General features: G+C 50.9%; 9 protein-coding genes across 9 annotated transcripts; 7 read left to right on the forward strand and 2 right to left on the reverse strand.

Moving 5' to 3' along the window:
- Positions 1 to 3574: 3574 nt before the first annotated feature.
- Positions 3575 to 4293, forward strand: K441DRAFT_682178 (uncharacterized protein; the record flags this gene model as incomplete). Its single annotated transcript, XM_067651549.1, has 2 exons — positions 3575 to 3707; positions 3761 to 4293. 2 exons carry the CDS (start codon positions 3575 to 3577, stop codon positions 4291 to 4293), a joined length of 666 nt encoding a protein of 221 aa, XP_067497424.1.
- A 1504-nt stretch (positions 4294 to 5797) lies between these two features.
- K441DRAFT_700841 (uncharacterized protein) lies at positions 5798 to 6955 on the forward strand (the record flags this gene model as incomplete). Its single annotated transcript, XM_067653287.1, has 5 exons — positions 5798 to 5820; positions 5872 to 6137; positions 6272 to 6292; positions 6364 to 6438; positions 6494 to 6955. The coding sequence occupies 5 exons, from the start codon at positions 5798 to 5800 to the stop codon at positions 6580 to 6582; spliced, it is 474 nt and encodes a 157-aa protein (XP_067497425.1). The 3' UTR covers positions 6583 to 6955.
- A 117-nt stretch (positions 6956 to 7072) lies between these two features.
- Positions 7073 to 8705, forward strand: K441DRAFT_621999 (uncharacterized protein; the record flags this gene model as incomplete). Its single annotated transcript, XM_067645991.1, has 2 exons — positions 7073 to 8108; positions 8198 to 8705. Exons 1-2 carry the CDS (start codon positions 7366 to 7368, stop codon positions 8703 to 8705), a joined length of 1251 nt encoding a protein of 416 aa, XP_067497426.1. The 5' UTR covers positions 7073 to 7365.
- Positions 8706 to 9240: 535 nt separating this feature from the next.
- K441DRAFT_591704 (patatin-domain-containing protein) lies at positions 9241 to 11901 on the reverse strand (the record flags this gene model as incomplete). The annotated part of the gene is made up of 1 exon (XM_067644847.1): positions 9241 to 11901. One exon carries the CDS (start codon positions 11899 to 11901, stop codon positions 9241 to 9243), a length of 2661 nt encoding a protein of 886 aa, XP_067497427.1.
- A 307-nt stretch (positions 11902 to 12208) lies between these two features.
- On the forward strand, positions 12209 to 13887 carry K441DRAFT_591702 (uncharacterized protein; the record flags this gene model as incomplete). The annotated part of the gene is made up of 3 exons (XM_067644846.1): positions 12209 to 12667; positions 12721 to 13640; positions 13686 to 13887. The coding sequence occupies 3 exons, from the start codon at positions 12209 to 12211 to the stop codon at positions 13885 to 13887; spliced, it is 1581 nt and encodes a 526-aa protein (XP_067497428.1).
- Positions 13888 to 14084: 197 nt separating this feature from the next.
- Positions 14085 to 14906, forward strand: K441DRAFT_331602 (uncharacterized protein). The gene is made up of 2 exons (XM_067641220.1): positions 14085 to 14679; positions 14744 to 14906. Exon 1 carries the CDS (start codon positions 14281 to 14283, stop codon positions 14677 to 14679), a length of 399 nt encoding a protein of 132 aa, XP_067497429.1. The 5' UTR covers positions 14085 to 14280; the 3' UTR covers positions 14744 to 14906.
- A 162-nt stretch (positions 14907 to 15068) lies between these two features.
- Positions 15069 to 15563, forward strand: K441DRAFT_682183 (uncharacterized protein; the record flags this gene model as incomplete). Its single annotated transcript, XM_067651550.1, has 1 exon — positions 15069 to 15563. The coding sequence occupies one exon, from the start codon at positions 15069 to 15071 to the stop codon at positions 15561 to 15563; it is 495 nt and encodes a 164-aa protein (XP_067497430.1).
- A 683-nt stretch (positions 15564 to 16246) lies between these two features.
- On the forward strand, positions 16247 to 16696 carry K441DRAFT_331593 (uncharacterized protein). Its single transcript, XM_067641219.1, has one exon. The coding sequence runs from the start codon at positions 16328 to 16330 to the stop codon at positions 16568 to 16570; it is 243 nt and encodes an 80-aa protein (XP_067497431.1). The 5' UTR covers positions 16247 to 16327; the 3' UTR covers positions 16571 to 16696.
- A 1509-nt stretch (positions 16697 to 18205) lies between these two features.
- On the reverse strand, positions 18206 to 19698 carry K441DRAFT_331648 (uncharacterized protein). The gene is made up of 5 exons (XM_067641221.1): positions 19189 to 19698; positions 19011 to 19133; positions 18778 to 18958; positions 18450 to 18724; positions 18206 to 18372 (listed from the first exon to the last, which is right to left on the reverse strand). Exons 1-4 carry the CDS (start codon positions 19605 to 19607, stop codon positions 18470 to 18472), a joined length of 978 nt encoding a protein of 325 aa, XP_067497432.1. The 5' UTR covers positions 19608 to 19698; the 3' UTR covers positions 18206 to 18372; positions 18450 to 18469.
- Between the last annotated feature and the right edge of the window lie 1003 nt (positions 19699 to 20701).

Here is a 20701-nt window from a genome sequence, read left to right on the forward strand (position 1 = left end):
GTCCGAGGGTGGTGCACCGGTACCTCCATTTCCAGGTGAATAGTCAGGGTTATTATGGTCATTATCCGGCGGACCGGTCGGGCCTTTGGCATGCAGGGACCTTTTATTTGGAGGATCAATCCAGGGATCCTTCCATTCCTCCATAGGTTGCTTTTCAAGCTTTCCAGTGAAATGCTGACCCACGTGGTCGCACCTTTGTTTCCACGAGTGAAAGGAATACCCACAGAAACCGCATCTCCGCCTGAATTTAGAATAGTTCACCTTATGGGGAAGAGGTGATTCAACATCTGCGTGTGTATCTTTAATGTGCTTTTCCCACTTGTCCTTTCGATGATGTATCCAGGGTTTGGCCGCCGGACACGACAAGCAAATAAAAAAGCTTTGAGGTTGATTAATTTCTTCGTGCCTCTTCCAGTCCCCACATCTCTTGAAAGTACGTCCGCATCTGGAAGTACATGAATACGTCTGATTTTCGGTCTTTGGCTGTTTCGACTTGTGACACCTGTTTGGGGATTCAGCTAGATATTTGTCGACCACGGTTCTCGGCCACCCGTCCAAATCCGGCGGACGCACGCCTTGGATTGTTCCGCGTGTGATTTCGGCAGCATGATTTCCGGGAGCAATATCATTCTGGTATGCAATTCTATCCTCAAATTCATCCGATCGATGTGTCAGGCATATCTGGGCTGGCTCCACAGGCGTCCTTTGCGTTGCTAGAGTTTGGCCAGGCTGCATTCGTTGCTGTCCCCTCTCGAAATGCCGAGGCAAATTCGCGGGACTCAGCAAAGTAGGATCAATATTCTCCGGAGGACACATAAATGATCCGGTCTGTCCGGTATACGTCATTGAATTTGATTCACCATTTGGGGAATCCTCGTTGGCATTGAGAGAACGTTTCTTCCTAAACCACTCTCTGACATCGTCTTCTAGGAGCCCGCAGAGAACAACGAAAGACTTGATTTGTTCAGGAGTTGGGTCCGGATAGCCTCTGGCGGTGTACCAATCTTCCAACACCTTGAATTGATCCCCAGCAAACAAACCCCCCGACAGAGGCACTCCAACATCTGTATCTGTGGCTGGGAGGAGGCTAGCAACACCGCTTGGCCCTGAATAGCCTAGGCGTCTTTTCTTCACACCATTGTTAGGCCACTCCCCGGTCAGCTGTTGTGCGGGCCGTCCCATTGACGGTTGGACTTGGGCTGGATAGGAGACGGGCTGTGTCGACTCTCCAGTACCAGAGTTCACTTCACTAGTACCATAGGCCGAGTCGTGAGTGCCAAAGCCGACGTCGTTATAGCTGAAGGCACTATAATCGGAGGGCTTATATAACATGAGTAAATGTAACAAGAATATACCTATCAGAAGACTCACCGCGTTGGAGGAGAGAAAGGGATGGTATACAGGATTTTGTGTGGTCCCATAACCGTAGATTTGGGCATCTTGGTTCATTACTTCCGGCCATCGCCCAAGGCCATCAAAGGCTCCCGGGAATTGTTCGGATGCGTCCATGCTCAGACTTAGCCGTAGGCAGTCATCCAATTTCCATTTATCAGAGACTGAACAGAAGGCAATTGTATGAGCGAAGCACTGATTTCCTCGCAGAAGACTAGGGAAAGGCAAAGGAGATGTGGTTCCGTGGATTGTTCGAAGAGAGGCACGTCGGGTTTTGCCAGCACTGACTCCCCTCGCAAGGGCAAAAGTGGCGGCTCAAGTGCTTTTGACAATAATTCGACCGCGCGGTCATGATAAGAGTAATTACGAGGGCGATTGAGGGTTTAAGTGCAAAGTTGAGGGCAAAGTTGACGTATTGGGAAAGGTTAAGGGCGAAAGACAGGCCAATTCCGCACCTTCGCCCTTGGCCGGCCATACCAGAGGAAGATGATGAAGTGGCGTATCTATTAATTCCGAAAAGCTCTTCATGGTGCTTCTGCTGGTAAAATAGCACTGGGGGATTGTAGAACCAATAAAGAAGGAGAAAATAACGTGGTTGTCTAGGGTGGGTATTATCTCGAGATGAGAGGAGTTCGAGTTGTGGGAACTGATGATGAGGGCAAAAGGTGGGTGGGAGGGGGTGGCTTGTGAACTCCCTTTGGTGCCACGTCGTGTATCGGCCAAAGTGGCTGCAGAGGGCTTCAAACTAAGGGCTTCGAGCTAAGGGCTTCGAGCTAGGGCCTCCGCTAGGCAGATAGGTTCGCATTTTGGCGGCCCCTCGAGCAAAGCGGTCAGCAGAGTGATCCAACTACCTTTCCCACCCTCTCTACCGCCTTTCTCCTTAATTGACTTACAATCTTGTTTCACAGTTCGAAACTCTTCCAATTGTATGGCCGTAGCGGCCTATAATTCCTAGGGTTGAAGTTCTAATCCGCAAGTGCGGCTTGTAGCTTTCAGAGCAAAGTTGTGTAATCGAGATCTAGGTCCTATTCACGGCTCCATTTAAAACCTGACACCAAGAATCCCACTTTTCGTACGCGGTCACAATACCTATACGCTCAAAAACGGGCTTCCTCTTCATCTATAAGCCGCAAGATTAATTAGATGTCACCCTATCCGAGCTCTCTCAATATCCTCAAGCACTACATGAGATAGCCATCGGGTACATAATGAATTCCGTCTTTCCTGAGATTGTAGTCAGCCTGGAAGTTCTCAACCAGAATATCCTTCGGCAGAAATCTGGACCTTGTAGATGTCACTCTCGTCTGCAGCTCCATTGCTGACCACATAAGTATTCGAGCGTTGCAGGGGCGAGGTAGCTCTGCACTTTGGGCTGGTCACCGGAAACTTCGCCATGAGGGTTAGACCCACTGATGTAGCATGGGGGCCTCAAATCTCAGCATATACATCCTCCATGTTCTCCGGTGAGTGCCCGTATTGTAAATTTCTTGAATGGTGGACCAGGATTACGTGGATCCGGTTACTCTTTCTGGTCAGCCAGAGTAATTTAGAAGCCTATTTGTGTCAACTATTCATAGTAATGCCGGGGCAGGATCTTCTTCCTAAAGGCCTGCAAGATATTTGACCATTCGGTACGGTTGCATCCGTTTCGCAATGCCAGAAATGGCTGGAAAGCGGTCTTTCTGAAAGTGAGATTCAAACCGGCGTACTTCTCTATAAGAGAGTACCGCCACATTGACGGCCTGAGATTCTCAAGATTAAAGCCGGATGCATGGCGGGCCTTGGGGTGCCTCTCATCCCGAAGGTAGTTGCCGTCATGGGATTAGAGCGGTAAGGCGGGGCCTCTTGAAGAACAGCAGTTTTAGCATGGACGAACATACTATTTATATAATCACAATCCGTCTACTCACTCTGGTAACTAGAGAATAGTAGACCTGGGATAGCTCAGATATCTCGATATGTTGGTTTATGAATGCTGTCTGCGTATCAATTCCTAAGGTATGCAGGTTATACTGAACGTGCATTCTTATTTTTAGTCGATGAACTAAACCACTCTAAGAAGATCCGTATGCTAAAATATATGAGTTCGTTTTATGTGGGTCTTTAGTAGCTGATCGTTAAGCAATCAGTTTCATATTCATGCAAAAGCAAGGATGAAGGTTATCTCGTGGTACAGGCTGTCATGGCCGCGCTTACTAACAACCAACCTCACCCAGGTGTCCCTGGGGTCGCCATCGAAAGAAGCCTGACCAGCTCCGTTGGACTTACTCCCAATTGGAGACGGGTGCAAAAGTACTTGCTTCATGCCTCTGAGAGTCAGGGCTACAGAAAGGCAATGCCATATTGTTCTTCTGTGAAAGCTGCGCAGAATATGGGCTGTTCTGCTGGACTGCGGTCTACCTGGATTGCCCTTTCGTACCGCTAAATCCTCGTGCAACGTTAAGTGCCGAAGAGGTCCAACATACGCTCAAACAAGTCTGTGGTCTAATATCCGCAGAAGATATCAACCGTAGTGTTTCGGTATTCGCCTTTGTGTACAGTATTAGTGCAATGCGATTTTCTAGTACGGTTAAAAAGAGGTTTCAGAAGGATATTTCAGTGGATGATTTGACGCAATGCTCGACTATTCAAGAACAAGCTCGAGTCCTGGACTCACGTCAAGTAAGGACCACTGAAGCTATTCAAAAACGATTGGAGCCTCCAAGCGTAGAGGGTATGGCCCATTGCTCCGGGCAAATGACCAAAGCTTCGCAGACTGGAGAACGAGCTGAAACTTTCCTAGAAAGGCTCGGACTATCCTGGAACGATGTTGAAGATGTTATCCCAGCTCCAGAGACGGTGACCTCAAACCTGGACACAAAGGGATATGCATTGCCCGACGTGCAGATCATGATCAGTTAGTCAACGCATGGAAAGCTACACTGTGCCATCACCCAATGCTCCGCGCAATCCCATGTGACTTACCTAATGAAGAATACACATCCTTGGAGATAGACCCACACCAGGCTCGCGTTAAACGCTTATTCATTGTGCTTCGGGGGAACGATCGTCGGAGAAACTGCTCCATACTCACCAAAATCGACGTTGAAGAACCCCAGCGGCTTAGTTCCACATTCCTCGATGAATGGGCAGATTTAGATATGGGCCCCTTAGTCCACGTCGCCTTCGTCAATATTTGCAACACTAGGACTGGTGCGTTTACTCGTTGGCAACCACGCCGCTTACGACAATCTCTCGATGAATCTCCTTTTGGAAGATCTCAACTCCGCCTTAGATCATGGATTGACAACGAAAGATATGCCACTAGCGCCTGGTCACACACCATAATATAAGGATTTTGCTGACACATACTACCCTGCATCGAAGAGGCAATTTGGCTATGGAGGCAGTGACATTTCATGCCCAAAGGCTCCGTGGCATTGGGAATCTCAAAAGTCTCTTTGGCCAGTTCAGCGAGCTCCTCATTCTTAAAGTGGCAGTGTCTCTATTCAACATGGCACGCATGGACACAAACGCCACGCTATTTGCAAACGTAGAAGCGGGGCGCTCATGGCCATTTGTAAAAGACTGAGTAACTCCAGGCGAAGCTCTCAGTATTGCTAGCCCTCTTTTTCATGTTGTTATCAATCGTATTGACCCCGACGAGAAAGTTGTCCACCTTTTGAGACGCGTACAGGGGGAGCAGGTTCCTTAGCCGATACTGCCAAGCTCCCTTGTTCGAAATCCAAAGAGCGCTTTCACCCGAAGGCGTGAAGGTCATAGACGAGGTAGTGTTGCACCAAGGTTATAACTAGGCTCATGGAATCCAAAGCGCGGCGTCCGAACAGAATCAAAGTACTGAACAGTCCCCAACATTAGTGAAGTTCCAGAGAATTGCGTACGGTGATATAAGTTTCGCTTGGACATGTGATCTGTGGGATCCACAGACATTATATGTGAATGCAAGCTACGATGATTGCCAATTGCCTAAGGCAGAGGCGATGCGGGCGCTTGAAGAAGTGCTTTTGCACTGGAGTATAGCTACCAGATCCGAATAATGCCGAGAAAAAACTGTCAGATTGTGTCTTCTGGGGTATGGAGGTAAGGGAGGTGAGCGAGTTGATCAAAAGTTTGGAATGAAGATGAATCACAGTGCGCGGCTGTTACGACATCCGGAATGAAAGCAAATGCACCTGTGTCTCTTGTATTGAAGCGTAACAATCACATGCGAAATGCGAGGTAACCGTATAAAATAAGCTCAAGCCTGGCGAGGTTCGCATTCCGAAATTGGGAATTTGTGAGCCTTGGCATGGTGTTCATTCGCTTCCTCTCCTCCACTTTTTCATGCCCCGAATCTGCCAAGCCCACTTCTGTTTGCAAACCATCTCCGCCCGCACCTACACTTCTCGTCACTAAACCCGTCATAATGAGCGGCACGGGCGAGAACCGGTAAGCATCCGTCTATGTAAGCCATTTAAGCATTATCTAACCAGTCAGTAGCGGCTGGCGGCGGTCGGGTCAGCCCCAACAGCAACGCCAAAACCAGGACAGATCCTCAGGCACGAACACTCCCACAAGAGACAACGCACGCCAGCAAGCCATGCCATCTCTTTCAGGTAATTCCTGGGCGATGTCCGACAAGGGAAAAGGTGGGTCGACTGGCGGTGAGAGACCAAGAAGTATGCAGCCGATGCCGGTACAGGGGGAACAACATGTTCCCGTGAGGGACTTCAATGCTGCAGAGGTAAAGGATTTCTTGAAGAAGCGTATGTCTCAGCTTTCGAAATTTCCTGTCCTGTTTTGTGCTTGTTAAAAAAGGAGGCTGTAGAGGTTACCTATGACTCCGCCTCTAGCAGCAGTACGAATAACTTTTCGAATTACAAGCTAACTTTGCATTCAGGTTATCAGGAAGCAATTGCAGGTACGATAATCTAATCATTTACGGACAAAGCCTCCTCGTTCGAATGTTCCTAACGCACTTCTCCTATCCAGACCAACCATCGCCGTATCACAAAGCCGAAGGAGATTCTGTTGCAAAGAGATATAGTGGAGCCTGGAGTTCAAAGGGTATGTCCCTCAGCTGTCTGCAAATGATATGTGGACAGTTGGCTGACAATCTCAGCTATGAGCCACTTGATGCCTAATGGGCAGGACTTCTTCACTCAATTGAAGAAGCAGCTACAGGCCCTCGAACAAGGGAAGAACACTTGAAGCTAGGCTAGTCTTCAAGCATATTGTTGTATTCAGCGGCATTCTTGGAGCATTGCCGGAGTTTTTTGGGCAGTTACATTTGTGATATAGGTTGCTTAGTGGCCTTTTGACTTAACTCTAGTCATTGAGGGCTGCACATGTTGGTCGGACCACTACTGTTCACGGAGTTGGAAGGAATCATGGACTGCTTGGACTGTATGTCTTCCTACACATGGTGGTCAATGATACCCGTCTGGATTGTCACGATGGTGTAAGCTTCAGTCATGGTCGAAGTATCTTTGGGCGCGTTGGGTTGTACTCCACACCTATGTAAAATAGGGTAGCTGGATTGGCTTATTGTTACGCCTGCACTGAGCGATACACCTGTTGTTCCCCTATTGCTGTGATTGCTGCTATGATCCTTGGAATATGTGACTTAAGGGCCGGGATGCTGCAGTATTGATGGTCACTCGGCGAAACTCGCCAGCAACGTCGTGCTGTGGACTTCATACGAACAACACCAACAACAGCACATCTCCATATCTCTCCACACTTCTCTAGAACAGCTGCCTAGCTTGCTCCGACTATAGCCCCCATTCATTCGCTTCAGCATTCGGAGAAGCTTCAGGCAATTTTCAGGCAGGCACACTCGGGAATTTACTTTGTCCCCGTTCACGGCCGCCAGCCACGAAGCCCATTAGCCAAGCCACCACCTCCGCAACGAATCCACACCTCCACCTTACGCGGGATCACCTCCGAACTATTGAATATTTACAATTTCGGAGATAAAACCTTACAGCAAGCATGTCTTCACCTCCACAGACCCCGTCGCACCGCCCTAATTCGCATCGGCGACATCCCTCAAGCCTTGACCTGTCCTACAACAACAATGCTACCCCTTCCCGCTTTTCGCTGAGCCGTCGCTCCTCCGCAGCATATTCACCGGTGACACCTCGCTCGTCCCATGGGTTTCAGACACACAGCAGCCCCGCACCCGATTTTGGTGACGGGGGCGGAGAGGATGGGGGGGGGTTGGGAAATTTGGCGGATGAGCTGGCAGACGCGTGGGATGACGAGGAGGAGCTAGCTGAGGGAGAAGAAGGCGAGGATCTCTCTGATATTCCGCGAGAAGAGGTTAATGGGCTTGGACTTGCGCTCGATCATGACGGCTCCGCTGGCATCAATGGTATGAGCGTGGGGATCAACGGGCATCACATTCTTGAAAGCGCTATTCGAGACAGTGGTATCGCGCTCGAATCTTCACCTTCAGCAGCCTCGAAAGCGACGCTTAGTCCAATTAGAGTGCCAGGAGGCAGGCATAGGCGGAATCGGTCCAGGTATGACGGATCTGATTACGGCGGTGATTCGGATTTGGAAGTCAGCGAGGGTATTTCTGCGGGATTGGAGGCAAGAATGGCAGCGGTGGAGAGTTTGGCGAGGAGGGGCATGGAGGAGAATGGAAGCTCTACAGACCAGGTGGTGCAAAGAGTTACGGAGAAGTTAAGGGATCTAGGAAGTCAAGCTGGGGTGGAGAGCGGTGCTACACGGTAAGCCTACAAGACTCCTTATTTCCCATTGTAACCCCGTTCTGGAAAGATTCCGTAGGACGTATCATGTCGCTAACAACGTTGAATAGGCTCACAACCGCGCACTCAGCCCTCACTACACATCTGGCCCACCAGACGCGCACCTTAACATCCCTCTCATCTTCTCTCTTCTCTCCTCTTTCTACTGCTCCGGACCCTGAAGCTATCGACGCCCTCCTCCCTCTCATAACATCTACCCTAGACCTCCTCCCACACCCCCCTTCCACCCCTCTCTACGCCCTCACCTCCCTCACCAACTCGACCCGCGAACTACTCCAAACCCTCTCCTACCTCTCCGACTCCCTGCACATGTCGCGCCAAAGCACCGGCATCGCGGGCCGGCGGCTGCGCGGCGTGAAAGAAGCGCTGGCCGAGTGGCGGAAAGAGACGGAGATCCGCGAGGAAGGCATGCGGTGGATCGAGCGCGGGGAGTGGGAGAAGCGGCTCGAGGAGCGCGAAGCCGGCCGCGTATGTGGCGACGTCGTCGGCGGCTTCGAGGAGGTGTGCGGCATGTGGCGGCGGCGGCTGTGTGAGGGGTTGGGCGTGGCCAGTGCATGAGCTGGTAGCCCCCAATCCCAAAACCCACCCCCCGAATCTTTACGAGGGGGGGATGGCGGGGAACGAGGAATGGGCTGGGATGGTGGCGGGTTCGGGACGACTTGGAGGCGGTGTGCGAGGGATCTGGAGTTCGAGTTTGCTGGGGCTTCATATCCGCGTTCGACATACCCCTCCATCTTTCTTTTTCTGGTAGACGGGCGTTCTAGCGTTTTGGGGAAGAGGCGCTTTTGCGCCCTCTTAAAGACTGGCGTGAGCTGCATCAGGCGTACCAGCGCATCTTTTCGTATGTAGATATTAGACCGCCTAATTTTGGGCCCAGAAAAATCGTCTTAGTCAATATACATAGAAGCGCTAGAAATAGGTTCTAACCCCGTCTTTTCCGTTCTAAATGCTACAATCTGATTATATATGGTTAGTTTACTCACGTATGCATAATGGCATGTCTTGAAATGCGATATTGCGACCCTCCTTGTCCACCTCCAACGCCGACCCAGCCTCCCAACAGACCATTAGCCAAGGAGCAAGAATCCTCACACTATCCAACAACCGTCCCCATCCCCTCTCCCTCTCCTCTCCCCAAATACCGCTGCACCGCCTCCTCCTCAGCCTCGCTCTCCTCCTCATCATCCCCAAATGCCGCACTGCCCTCCTCATCCGTCCCATCAAGCTCAAACTCCGCCCCGTCACTCTCATCCAGCTCTGCCACACCACCTGCGTCGACTTCCTCGTCCTCCACCCCGCTATCGCCGACGAAGACGCGCGACTGACGCCGGATCTCCTGCAGAAAGCTGCCGCGCCGCTCCCTCGGCACCGTCTGCTCGCGCGGTGAACGCAGCTCGAACATCGAGGTGGACCGCTGGTCCGTTAGCGCGTACGGCGGCCCGCTCCGCGCGCCGCCGTCGCCGCTGGACTTGCGGCTCGGAGGGCGCGGGCTCGTCGGCGACGCGAGCGCGCTCCACCACCCCGAGAGCCGCTTGCTGATGGAGGGGCTGTCTTGTCGCTCGTCGCGTCGGTTATTGGTGCTCTTAGAGTAGGCGGTAGCGGGGACGTCGGTGGGGGGTGTGGCGGCGGGCGTGGCGGCGAGGGAGAAGCCCAGGGGAAGGGCGATGGGGGAGCCGGGCCGCGGCGAGGACGACGACGATGACGTGGTAGAGAGCGGGTTTGCGCCCGCGCTGTCGTCCTTGGCGCGTCTCGAGGAGCGCAGCAGCCCGCGGATATCGTCTTCAGAGAGGATGTTCGCGATGCCGCCGTCTTGGGTGCGGGCGGGGCGGGTGGCGCGCCGGCCTTGTTGGATCAGCCGTTCGAGCTTCGCGCGGTTGGCGATGAAGTTGAGATTCGGGAAGGTGGATTGCTGCCCGACGTGGATCATGCGGGCTAAACGCTGCGGGGAAGGGTCTGAGAGGATGTGGTAGAAGTCTGAGGGGATGGATTTGGGCCAGATGGTTATGGTGCCGCTGAAGCGCTGCAGCCAGATTTCGCTCCAGTCCTGGCCCATGGGGCGTGGGAGAAGCTCAAGATGGCGTAGCACTTTAAGCCATTTGGTCAAGTCGAGTTTCAGATACTGCTCAGTAGCGGAACCAAGAAAACCGCCGCGCCAGCCACGGCCCCGACGATGAGTAACGGGATGGCCGACAGAGCCACGGGAGGAAAAGAAGAATAGATTGATATGTGGGTTAACCTGGCTGACGATGCTGAAGCGTACGTTAAAGTGAAGGTTGAGCGTTTTGAGGGGAATGTCTGTGCGGAGAGAGCCATCTTTCCATTTATGTCCAAATGAGTAAGGAGCCAGAGTTCCATCTCTAGTCTTCTTCATAAGCACAACAGGGTTGAGGATGCCGGGGACGGCAGCGGAGGCGAGGACTGCAGACCAAATCACACAGTCAGGGGAAGTGAGATAATTTGCCAAGATAGTAGGAGAGTGCGGATCAGATGGTACGCATGAGACGTTGAGAATGCGTCCAGTCCGATTGTAAGCTTCCCGGAAAGTCATGCTGCCCCTACAAAACCATGCACAGCGCTGTGCCCAATCAATGCTATCGAAGCGGGCACCGGTACGATACCAACGCTTGATCCATGTAAGGGTATCGTCATGACATGCAGTAATGCGATGAGCTAGGGCTGGGACAAGGAGCTTCTTCAGTTCGTCGTCTGTACGGGTGGCCAAGAGAGCGGCAACGAGTGCACCCCCTGAGGTACCAGTTATGACTTCCGGTATAAGGTTGGCATCCAGAAGAGCCTTGGCAACTCCAAAATGGTAGAACGCAAAGGTGGCGCCACCAGAAAGGCAGAGCGCGGTACGTCCAAAGTTCGAGCTAAGATGTTTGAACATTGTTCTTTTGCTTTCCTGGTCAATCTGTTTGGTTCGTAGAAGTAGTTTCAAGGAAGATTCAACTTCATCCACGAAGCTCTGCACCAGGTCTTTTGTCCCGTAGTAAGTCTCGCTGTAGAGTCTCGGGTTCTCGAAACCAACGAAATTGTTCTTTACGCAAGCTTCCAAAAGACCTCGCAGTTCCTCGACAGCCTTTTGAGGTTCATGGGAGGCCTTACCATTACTATTACTATTTCCTGTTTCATCCGATTCTACGCGCGACCGCAGTTTGGCCAACTGCTCTATAACCCTCCTAGTCGTTTTACTGTCGTAGTATGCATACTCGTCGACCATTTTCCACGCATCATTCCCAAGATATTTATCCAGCTCTTTGGCCGCATCCACCCACTCCTCATATGTATTTGTACTTTGTAAATTCCTCCGTAACCTCTCTCTTCGCCCTCGCCATGTGACCCAGTGCTCGTAAAGATAAATATATAGTCTTGTGAGCAAGTAAGATGTACTTAGAAATAGCAACCAGCCGAAGGCCACTATGAGGAAGGGCCATTTCAGCAGGATGTAAACGAAACCCTCGCGAGTCTCATCCCTACCACGCCGAGCCGATCGTTTCTGCTTCCTCCTTCTCCGAACCCGCTGATGTATGGGCCTCCAGTCGTTGAGCGCTGTGATGAAAGTTCTCGGTTTGGGAGCTTGGGCGGTGAGGTCTTCCGCGGAAGGAGAATTCTCGGGAGCCGCGAGAGCTCTGGAAAATTGAGTGAAGTCGTCCTCGATCACGAAGTCATTATCGAAATCGGGAAGAAGGGTGAAGTCGAATGCGGGGGCGGAGTAGGGAGCAGGGCCATCGGTCTCTTTCTTGACATCAGCCATGAGGAGAGGAAAAGCGTTCGATCATTGAAGCGTTGGTGAAGGGGTGGTCGTATAGGCTAGGGGATATTTTGGCGGAATGGTGTGGTGACAGTCGGCGTTTGTTGGTCATGTCCGTAAAATCGGCATTCCATGTGACGTCGTTACAGGTACATATGCAAGACCGCGCGAGACCCTGAATGGTCCGGGCTGTAAGGCGACTGCGCCCGTCGAGAAAGCTTCTTTTGCTATCGACATCCCACCGACATCCCACCAATATCCTACCAACAACCTGACCCAATTGACCCCTATGCGCCCGTCTTCACTCCTCATGCGTACTCTCTCGCGCACTCGTGGTCTTGGTTCTATCCTCCCAGCAAGAATATCTCGCATACTTGTGCACAACAGACGGCCACTCATTACTCTCGCCATAGAAACATCATGCGACGACACTTCTGTCGCCATACTTGAACATAGGGATCGCTCACGGTTTCCCAGGGCTGTTCTCCACTTCCACAAGAAGATAACCTCGAACAATTCTGTATACCAAGGTGTCCATCCCATCGTATCACTTGAATCGCACCAAGAGAGTCTTGCAACTCTTATCAACGAAGCCATACAGGAGCTTCCCAGTGCAGATCTCCGCGAAGGTGATGATGCAATTGCCGTCGCAAACCAAGCATGGCGAAGAAGAAAACCAGATTTCATCTCCGTCACCCGTGGCCCTGGCATGCGCTCCAACTTGTTCACTGGGCTCGATACCGCCAAAGGGCTAGCAGTAGCATGGCAGGTACTTGATACTAGACTGGGGGAAAGTAAATGGATTGAAGGCTAATGGTCTAGGTTCCTTTGGTAGGAGTACATCATATGCAAGCACACGCGTTGACACCACGTCTGGTTGCCGCATTGCAGCCGTCTGGGCAAGTCACTTCAGCGGGAGGCTTGAGTTGGAATATTTTCAGAAGTAACAATGGACCTGGTCCGAGCTCGAATAGCCCGGACTTTCCCTTCCTTTCCGTACTTGTATCCGGTGGTCACACCCTTCTCATCCACTCGACTTCCTTGACGGACCATAGTATTCTTGCATCGACGTCCGACATTGCTATCGGCGATTGCTTAGATAAAATTGCCCGCGTTGTTCTTCCCGCAAACTTACTCACAACTCCAGAGGGTACTATGTACGGAGCACTGCTTGAGAAGTTTGCCTTCCCAGAGATGGTGAAGGAAGAAGTGTTGCAAGAAGATGACATCGAAGAAGATGTTGATTATGACGATTGCGAAAAATACAAATCTCCATACTTTTTGGAGGATCGCCCGGCCAAAGATTACGGCGAGGAAAATGCAGCTGCACAGGCATATGCTTACACAGCGCCAAAGAGCCGCGGCGAAGAACATACAAAACGAGTAACTGAGTGGGGCTGGGGATTCAGCCCGCCTCTTGCTAATTCAGCCGGTGGACTCAAGTCCAAGAGCATGGAATTCAGCTTTACTGGGTTGGTGACAGCTGTGGAGCGTGTTGTCCGGTTTTCTATGGACAAGGCAACGGGGAAACTTAGCAAAGCTGAACGAGCAGCTAGCGACATTACGGAGGGAGAGCGAAGGGCCATTGCACGAGAAGCCATGCGAGCTGCCTTTGAGCACCTTACCGGCCGGGTGGTCATGGGTTTGGAAGAAATTAAAGCCAAAGATCCTGAAGCTGCAAAGTCAATCACATCCATAGTTGTAAGCGGCGGCGTGGCTGCCAATGGATATTTGCGACACATGTGAGTCAAGCCGTTGAGCAGTATTCTCCCTTGCTAATTGACCAGAATTGGACGCATGCTCACCGAACGTGGCTACCCGAACATGCGGCTTATTTTTCCGCCTGCAAGTCTTTGCACAGACAACGCAGCGATGATTGGATGGGCTGGTATTGAAATGTTTAAAGCTGGGCACACTGATACGCTGTCGATTCGAGCTCTCAGGAAATGGCCGCTTGATCAACTACTACAGCCTCCAACGGGAAATTAGACAAGAGATCTTGCGACGGTCTTAAGAGTCGCTCTACCTGCCCAGCTATAGGTGGAAACCGAGCACAGGATTCAGCTGGCGCGTATAAGTCAGCTGGGAACTAGCCGACGTGGGCGGTTTTCCGTAATAGCCGCTATGTACCCACTGTCTAGGATTCTAAGGAGCATCCTGGGACGAGTGACCGAGGCTCTGCGAGTTCTAGTAAGCTGAGATGCAAAATTTGCCATGCACGACCTTCATGAAAATTAAAGGCAGAAGGTCAGCGAAGAACTATCGCCTCCGGGGCCTGGATGAGCAGGCTCGGCAAGTCGGTAGTGGATCGCGGCTGTGGAACGGAGATATTGTTCTAGATAGTTCAGAGTTGGACACGTTGTCTGTAGGTCATGAGCAGCCATGAGCAGATGTGAAGCTTCACGCCAACGACAGAGAGAATTTATCCCTGGGCCAACCCCACATATGCAGGGCTTATATATATACAAGCTTCGTGTTCCTAACCCTAACGCTGGGCGAATTTCGGTTGCTGCCGGATCCGCGGAACGATGCTCATCAAATTTACACCAGTTACCCGGTCCACTCCGCTTCCCCATATTCATCCCCACTATATTCTCCGTGCACTGTCCTATTTATATCTCTCCTATCATCCCACCCCAATCTTTCTCTCTCCTGAACTTAATACAAAATTACCGAATCAATGACTCGGCTCCCTACCTGCGGATGACTTTCCACTTGCGGCCCGTAATGCGGTCTGTAATGCAGCCATACAGAGGCCGATCGCATGTGAATAGATTATAGGTGGGACACAAAAGCTCAATTTCTCGTATTTTTCATCTGTCGTGAAGGTAACATGTCGGTCTAGACGGCAACAATACTCGTCGGGCAATGAGGCCAACGTCATATAACATTCCGCACTTCTCTCAACCTCCTTCCGTGACACCGTCCCACATCTCGTCATCGTCATCGTCATCGTTTTCTCTACAGCAGACTATCCACTAGTCTCGACGTCACCTCCAACATGCCAAACCTTCAAGCCAAGCTGCTAGCTCTCGCAGCTGTCATTTCAGCGTTAGTTCCCATCTCCAACCCAATTCCAACCCTACATCTCTCCACTGACAACCCCGGCCCCCCCCAGCTCCCTCGCCGCGGAAAACTACAGCGCCTGCGCCCCCGAGCCCTGCTACACCATGACCGTCCCCGCAATCCTCCACTGCCCCATGCTGCCCGCCCTGACAACCGCCTGCCTCGAGCCCGACTGCATCCTGCTGACCACGACCACGATCCCAGGCCCCAACCCGGCCTGTCCAACCACGCCCACCGTCACCGCCTCGGGATCCTGCCCCACGGCCGCCACGTGCCGCCGCGGCTGCGAGGTCTTCACCTCTACCGTCACCGGCCCCGCCTGGAGCTGTGCCTCCGGCCCTGACGCGACCAGCACCGCGGACGTGAGCCGGTACCGCCGCTCCGCCGCTCCGCACAACAAGACCTGCGCGATGACGACGACGACGGTCACGCGCCCGCTGCCGTGCCCGCTGCTCGTGCGTCCAGAGGAGCTGGTCGCGTGTCCGCTGGCGGTCGAGGAAGCGGTCGAGGTCCGGGAGCGCGATGTCGTGGCGGCTACGACCGGATTGCCCCGTTACGGTCGTGACGGCGACGATGAAGTGTCCGACGTGTGCGGTTAGCTGTCCGCCGCTTCCGGCGTCGAAGATTACGCCCGTGACGCTGGCGCCGGTGCCGGTGCTCTCGACGCTGGTTAGTGTGCCGAAGTCGACGGCTTGTACGGCGTGATAGGAGGGGGGAAAGTGGGTTGGGTGAGGGCAGGCTTATGGACTGTGGGTGAACGTCACGCAGAGATGAAAGAATTCTGAAGATTTTGAGGGCGACGGGCATGCGAATTCTGCTTCTGATGTATGAAAATTACTGTGGTTTCGTACTTTGAAATAAAAGGCCGATGCATCGAAAATGGATGAATGATACTAAGTCGTTTCGAAATTGTTTCAAAAGTGATATTAACAGATACTATAAATCTGTGGCAGAGCTTCATTGGACTGGAAATAACCGCGAAGAAGGATGTTTAAGAATTAGGGTATATGTGCCCACCCAAACACCGTCAAGACTCCCGCCCATTTCCTGGCCATGTTCGTACAAGTTTGAAGCAACCTTGAAACAACTCGCCACCGCAAATGCTCATCATTTACGGGACTTTTATTCAACAAGCTTCACTCATAGTCGATTAGGCTATGCCTACATTTCGTTCTCTAGGTTCGTTGCTCCAGCTTCTTAGGCTTCTTCGGTTTGGGAAACCCTTCAGCGGCTGAATCATTCTTCCCTTTCTCACTCCCCTTCCCATCCTCCGAAGACGCTGGCGACGCATTCGCCTTCGCTTTCTCCTCCTTCACAGTCGTTGCCCCTTCTTCACCGGCGCGGCTTTATTAACTTCACAAGCATGAATGTGGTATTCCTCAACTTCGTTTGTTTCGCCATCTGGCCGCTACCCTCTACACTCTGTTATTTAGTAAAGCAGGTTTCAAAAGGCCCAGGATCTTCGTCCTCCTCTAGGATGATCCGTTGCTGCAGACCAGTATGTGCGGTAACGCCGTGGCTTCTCTCATCCCCTGAGGCCGAATCGAGTCCGTCGCTGCAAGGGCTGTTATATATATATACGTTAGGACTAGGACTATTTCCCTAAGGGCGGCTCCGGTGAAGGCTTGACTCATAATACTAGGTGCGAGTTCTTGTCCTGTAGATCGTGACCTATGTAGGTTTGAGGATATACCAGCTATTAAAAACTGATCCATACCATCATCAGAATGATAAGGATAAGACAAAGGAGGGCGAGGATGATGAGGGCAAAGACGCTGTTGAGGGCCACGCTGTTGGGAGAGTAATCTTAAAGTCTCCCACTCGTCATCATCATCCCACCAGTCACCCAGGCCCCTTTCAGAAAGTAGGACGTTGGAATGAATGAGACTCGTTTTTGGCTTCAGTATGGGAGTACGAACCCACCGTTTCTAAAAGAGGAAGGGGTTGAGGTAATTTTATTTCCTGTCCCGCGCACGTTTCTTCAACTACATGATTACGTGGTATGGAGCTCCTGTTGGGATTGGTGATTGAGTGAATATGCCCCAACGCTATTAGCTCGCGGGCTTTCATGCGGCGCGCATGTTCAAATAGAATTTCCGTTTCATGTGTGTCCAGTTCACGAAGTATTATGACATATTCGTTATCCGCCTGTGAATATTTTGAGCAACCCGGGGTACCGCAAGAATTCACACAAAAATCAACCGTACCTGATCTTATTCCCAAGGAAGGCCGTAATGGCGTAAAGTATCAATGCTAAGGTGGCGCGTGTGAATCTTTACATACGGGCTTTGGGTTTACAATTTGTTGTAGGTAAGTAGCCTGTGTCAGTCCAGGTAGTGGAGGTCATTTTCCTCCCGTTTCCCGGAACCTTGCCCCGATTCAAATTGAATAATCGGAAGAAGGTAGTCGAAGTCCCGGATAAAAGACGAGCGCTTTTGGTCGGGCCGTATCCCCGGTTGCTTCCCGGAAGCCATCGCCCGAATTTCTGTGAAGGTTAAAGTCTGCTCCTTAGCGGTCGCCATCCTGATATCGAATATAGAATCCAAAGTCAGTGACTGCACGTTAGGCTTTGCAGGCCGGTACTGGCCCAACTTATCCTCATGGTCGATATTTGCTACTTGTAGGTCTCCAAAATCTTTTCTCACAAGTTCCTCCGCCGCTTCCCGTACACGCTGGATTTTCTCATCCAACTTCCCCTCAATCTTTTTCAGCTCTTCTTCCTTTTCACTTTTGTCTTGCTCTACCTTTATATGTTCTAGCTCTAGTTGGAGAAGAGCATTAGAGTCGCATTCCTCCCCAAAGGGTTTTATGTAATCCTCGCACTCGATTGTGGTTTTGGTTTCATGTTTGTCGAGGTTCGCGATTCTTTTGTCTTCTAGGCCTTTGTCCTCAGCACGCCCGAGATGGCGTAGACCCTATATTTAGATTGGCTTAGTGTGCGCTGCGTAAACTCTGTTACAGCCGATGCAGACGCGCCGATGCGATGTCGTCGGAAATTTGTGTGTCGGATATTTGTGTATCGGTGACAGCGGTTTGAACCAAAAGATATGGTCATGCCCCCCAACAGCTTTCAGGCCCGGATCCTTGTGCTGACTCTCGACTTCTGCATCTGCTATCTCCAAATCTCCAAAGCCCGGTTTATGCACTTCTCTTGCCTGTCTTTGTAACTGGTTAAGCTCTGCCAATTCCTGCTTCATATGCTCCAATGCTTCCATTTTAGGGATATTCAAAATCCTGACGCGAGCAAAATCTGAAATTTGATCTTCGGGTGGTCCGATAGTGGCTTGACCAGGTATGGCGGGCTGTGGAGCAGCCGTTTGATATGAGATCATGTCGGTTTCGGTGACTGAGCCTAAATCCTCTATTCTTAAAGGTTCGACACAACGATAACACAGGCCGAAGTTTTCACTAGGTTACCGCAACAGTAAGAATGAGGTACGGTAAGGTGATGAAGAGAACGTTTTAGTTGCCGAAGGCATGCTTACCGCATAGTTTCAGCGATAACTTACCAATTAGTATCAGAACGTGGTAATTCTAGCACAGGCTCCAGGCACTTTGGACACATAGCCTGCTTACTCCCCTTTAATTTGAAAATCATACTCATATTAATCCTGCGTCCAGGTCTGAATGCTTTTTCGATTGCTCCTGATCGGACAACATCGGCCTTGGAGAACACATCATGCAAAACATATTCGCCTGTCTCGATTTTTTGTAGCCCAGGTACATTTGAGAACTTCCACTTCAACACAGTTTCAAAATGCTAGGTAATATCAGCCAACTCTAAATAAATAGCTCGCACGTTTCAGCGCTTACCTCCCAGGTATCAAGCCACTGTATGTTAAGAGGACACAAGCGGTTATGGGCGTCCTCAAAGGTGACGGGTTTGTCAAATTCAACTTGCCGTGGCATTCTACTTAAGCCAAGTACGGTATCAAAAATTCGGAAGTTAGTTATTAATATCATTGCCATTACGCTGCGGAATTCTTCCCAGTAACTGCATAATGGCTTAGCACTTGAGAACAAATAAACGAGTTTCCAAGTCTTACCGTGCGAGCGCTGAGACAATAACTGCGTGCGCCATTAGTTGGGTGACTTCACTCCGATCCACCTTAGCCCCTATACGGATAAGCGCTGTTTTGGTGTCATTATGAGCGGCAGTTGCAGAGGACCTAATTGGGTAAGCTGGTAGAAACTATGAAGGTATTAAAGGTCCTAGGTTCTTACATGATTATTTGGGACATCAAGATATTTAACGAAGCAACATGGCTTTGCAGCTGGGCTTGAAATCTTCTGACATCGTCTTTAGTATATAAGCTCCATTGAATTTTTCTTAAACCGTCCCTCCACTTCTGTATAGAGCCACCAGGCCTCAACGAAGGCTCATGTTTTTTAAGCCTGCCGAGGTATTCCAGGATTGTTTGACCAGCGTTTGCTGCGACGCATTTCAAGCCTTCGATCTGATCCTGGTTTGCGACTTCGAGACGATCGACACACTCCAAGGCCATTTTCAAGCTCTCTAGCTCTCGCACAACTCCATGATACTCCGCAGCAGCTCCAGTAGCGTCTTTAAGCGCGTTTATAGCTGTCACAAAGGTCTCTATGAACGCGATAAAGTCGCCGATCGAGACGCCAAATGGGAACATTGCCAAACAGACCGGTAAGGTTAAGAGGTGTATGGTTCTTCGTTAACCGCCCGTAATTAAGGATGTTAAGGAACTCTTAAGGCTGAGCTCGTGGCCTTGCCAGCTGATGGGACGGGGCGCAGCTCGGCGTAGTCACGGAAAAACTCGGCGTGGCCGGAAGGTTAAACTGAAAGTTCTGGCCACGCCGAGTTTTTCCGTGACCACGCCGAGCTGCGACCTAATAAGACACCTGTGCTAATTAGGGGTGCGATCCGTCCGAAATGTGAATCCTGATCTAACCGGATTCGGAAGGTCCGGATCCTGACCGAAATTCTGAGCCGGATCCTCTATCCCTTCGACCGCTGGCGTCCAACGCCAAGGCCGCACGGACAGCTATACCCTGATGGCAGCTACACAAAAGTACATATGATTGGCTAGATCCCTTATCGATAACGTTGGACCCAACTCAGCGGTCGAAGGGATATTTTAAAGGCCTAGATTTTGACGATTCTCCGGGTTTTATATAAGAGATTTTAGAGATAATATTACGATGCATGACGTTAGGCGATTATAGGATTTTATTCTAACTTTGTTTTAGCTGTAGTTCAGCTAAATCCTTTGCAAATAGTAAGGCTTTGTATTTCTCGCAGCTAGATAGGTAAGCACGCAGCATATTAGTTTTCCACGATCGTTCGTAGCCGCAATGGGTGCATTGGGCTCGCTTAGTCTTCGCGCCTTCCTTCCTGAACTTCCGGAAGGCGACTGCGATATTAAGATCCTTATTTCTACCACGTTTAGTAGACATATTAGTGGTAATAGAGCTTTGAATCGTCGAGAAGATGACGATTTAGTTTTGGTGGGGGGCCGTGCGAGTAGATTTGCACGCTGACATAATAACTTAAATTAAGGTTACACTAATCAGAGGCCTAGGATTTTAAAAGACGCTAGTGACTGTGCGAAACCTGACCGAAATTAATTCGGACGTCCGCAAATCCACCCCTAGTGCTAATATATCGAACGCTATGACTAAAATGGCGTAGTGACAGTTGCTTTTTTGGCAACATCAAACGGTAGGTACTCCGTATCCCGTCAACTATCCTACGTTATCGATAAGA

The sequence above is a fragment of the Cenococcum geophilum genome (genome assembly GCF_001692895.1).
Source record: "Cenococcum geophilum 1.58 unplaced genomic scaffold K441scaffold_77, whole genome shotgun sequence".
In the NCBI taxonomy this organism is placed as follows: domain Eukaryota; kingdom Fungi; phylum Ascomycota; class Dothideomycetes; order Gloniales; family Gloniaceae; genus Cenococcum; species Cenococcum geophilum.

Coding starts and splice junctions, on each gene's coding strand:
- K441DRAFT_331602 (XM_067641220.1), top strand. CDS start 14,281: ATGAGCAGATGTGAAGCTTCACGCCAACGACAGAGAGAATTTATCCCT.
- K441DRAFT_331593 (XM_067641219.1), top strand. CDS start 16,328: ATGAATGTGGTATTCCTCAACTTCGTTTGTTTCGCCATCTGGCCGCTA.
- K441DRAFT_331648 (XM_067641221.1), bottom strand. CDS start 19,607: ATGTTCCCATTTGGCGTCTCGATCGGCGACTTTATCGCGTTCATAGAG. Junction 19,134..19,188: donor TTGATGTCCCAAATAATCAT/GTAAGAACCTAG, acceptor TTACCCAATTAG/GTCCTCTGCAACTGCCGCTC. Junction 18,725..18,777: donor AGTGGCTTGATACCTGGGAG/GTAAGCGCTGAA, acceptor GATATTACCTAG/CATTTTGAAACTGTGTTGAA.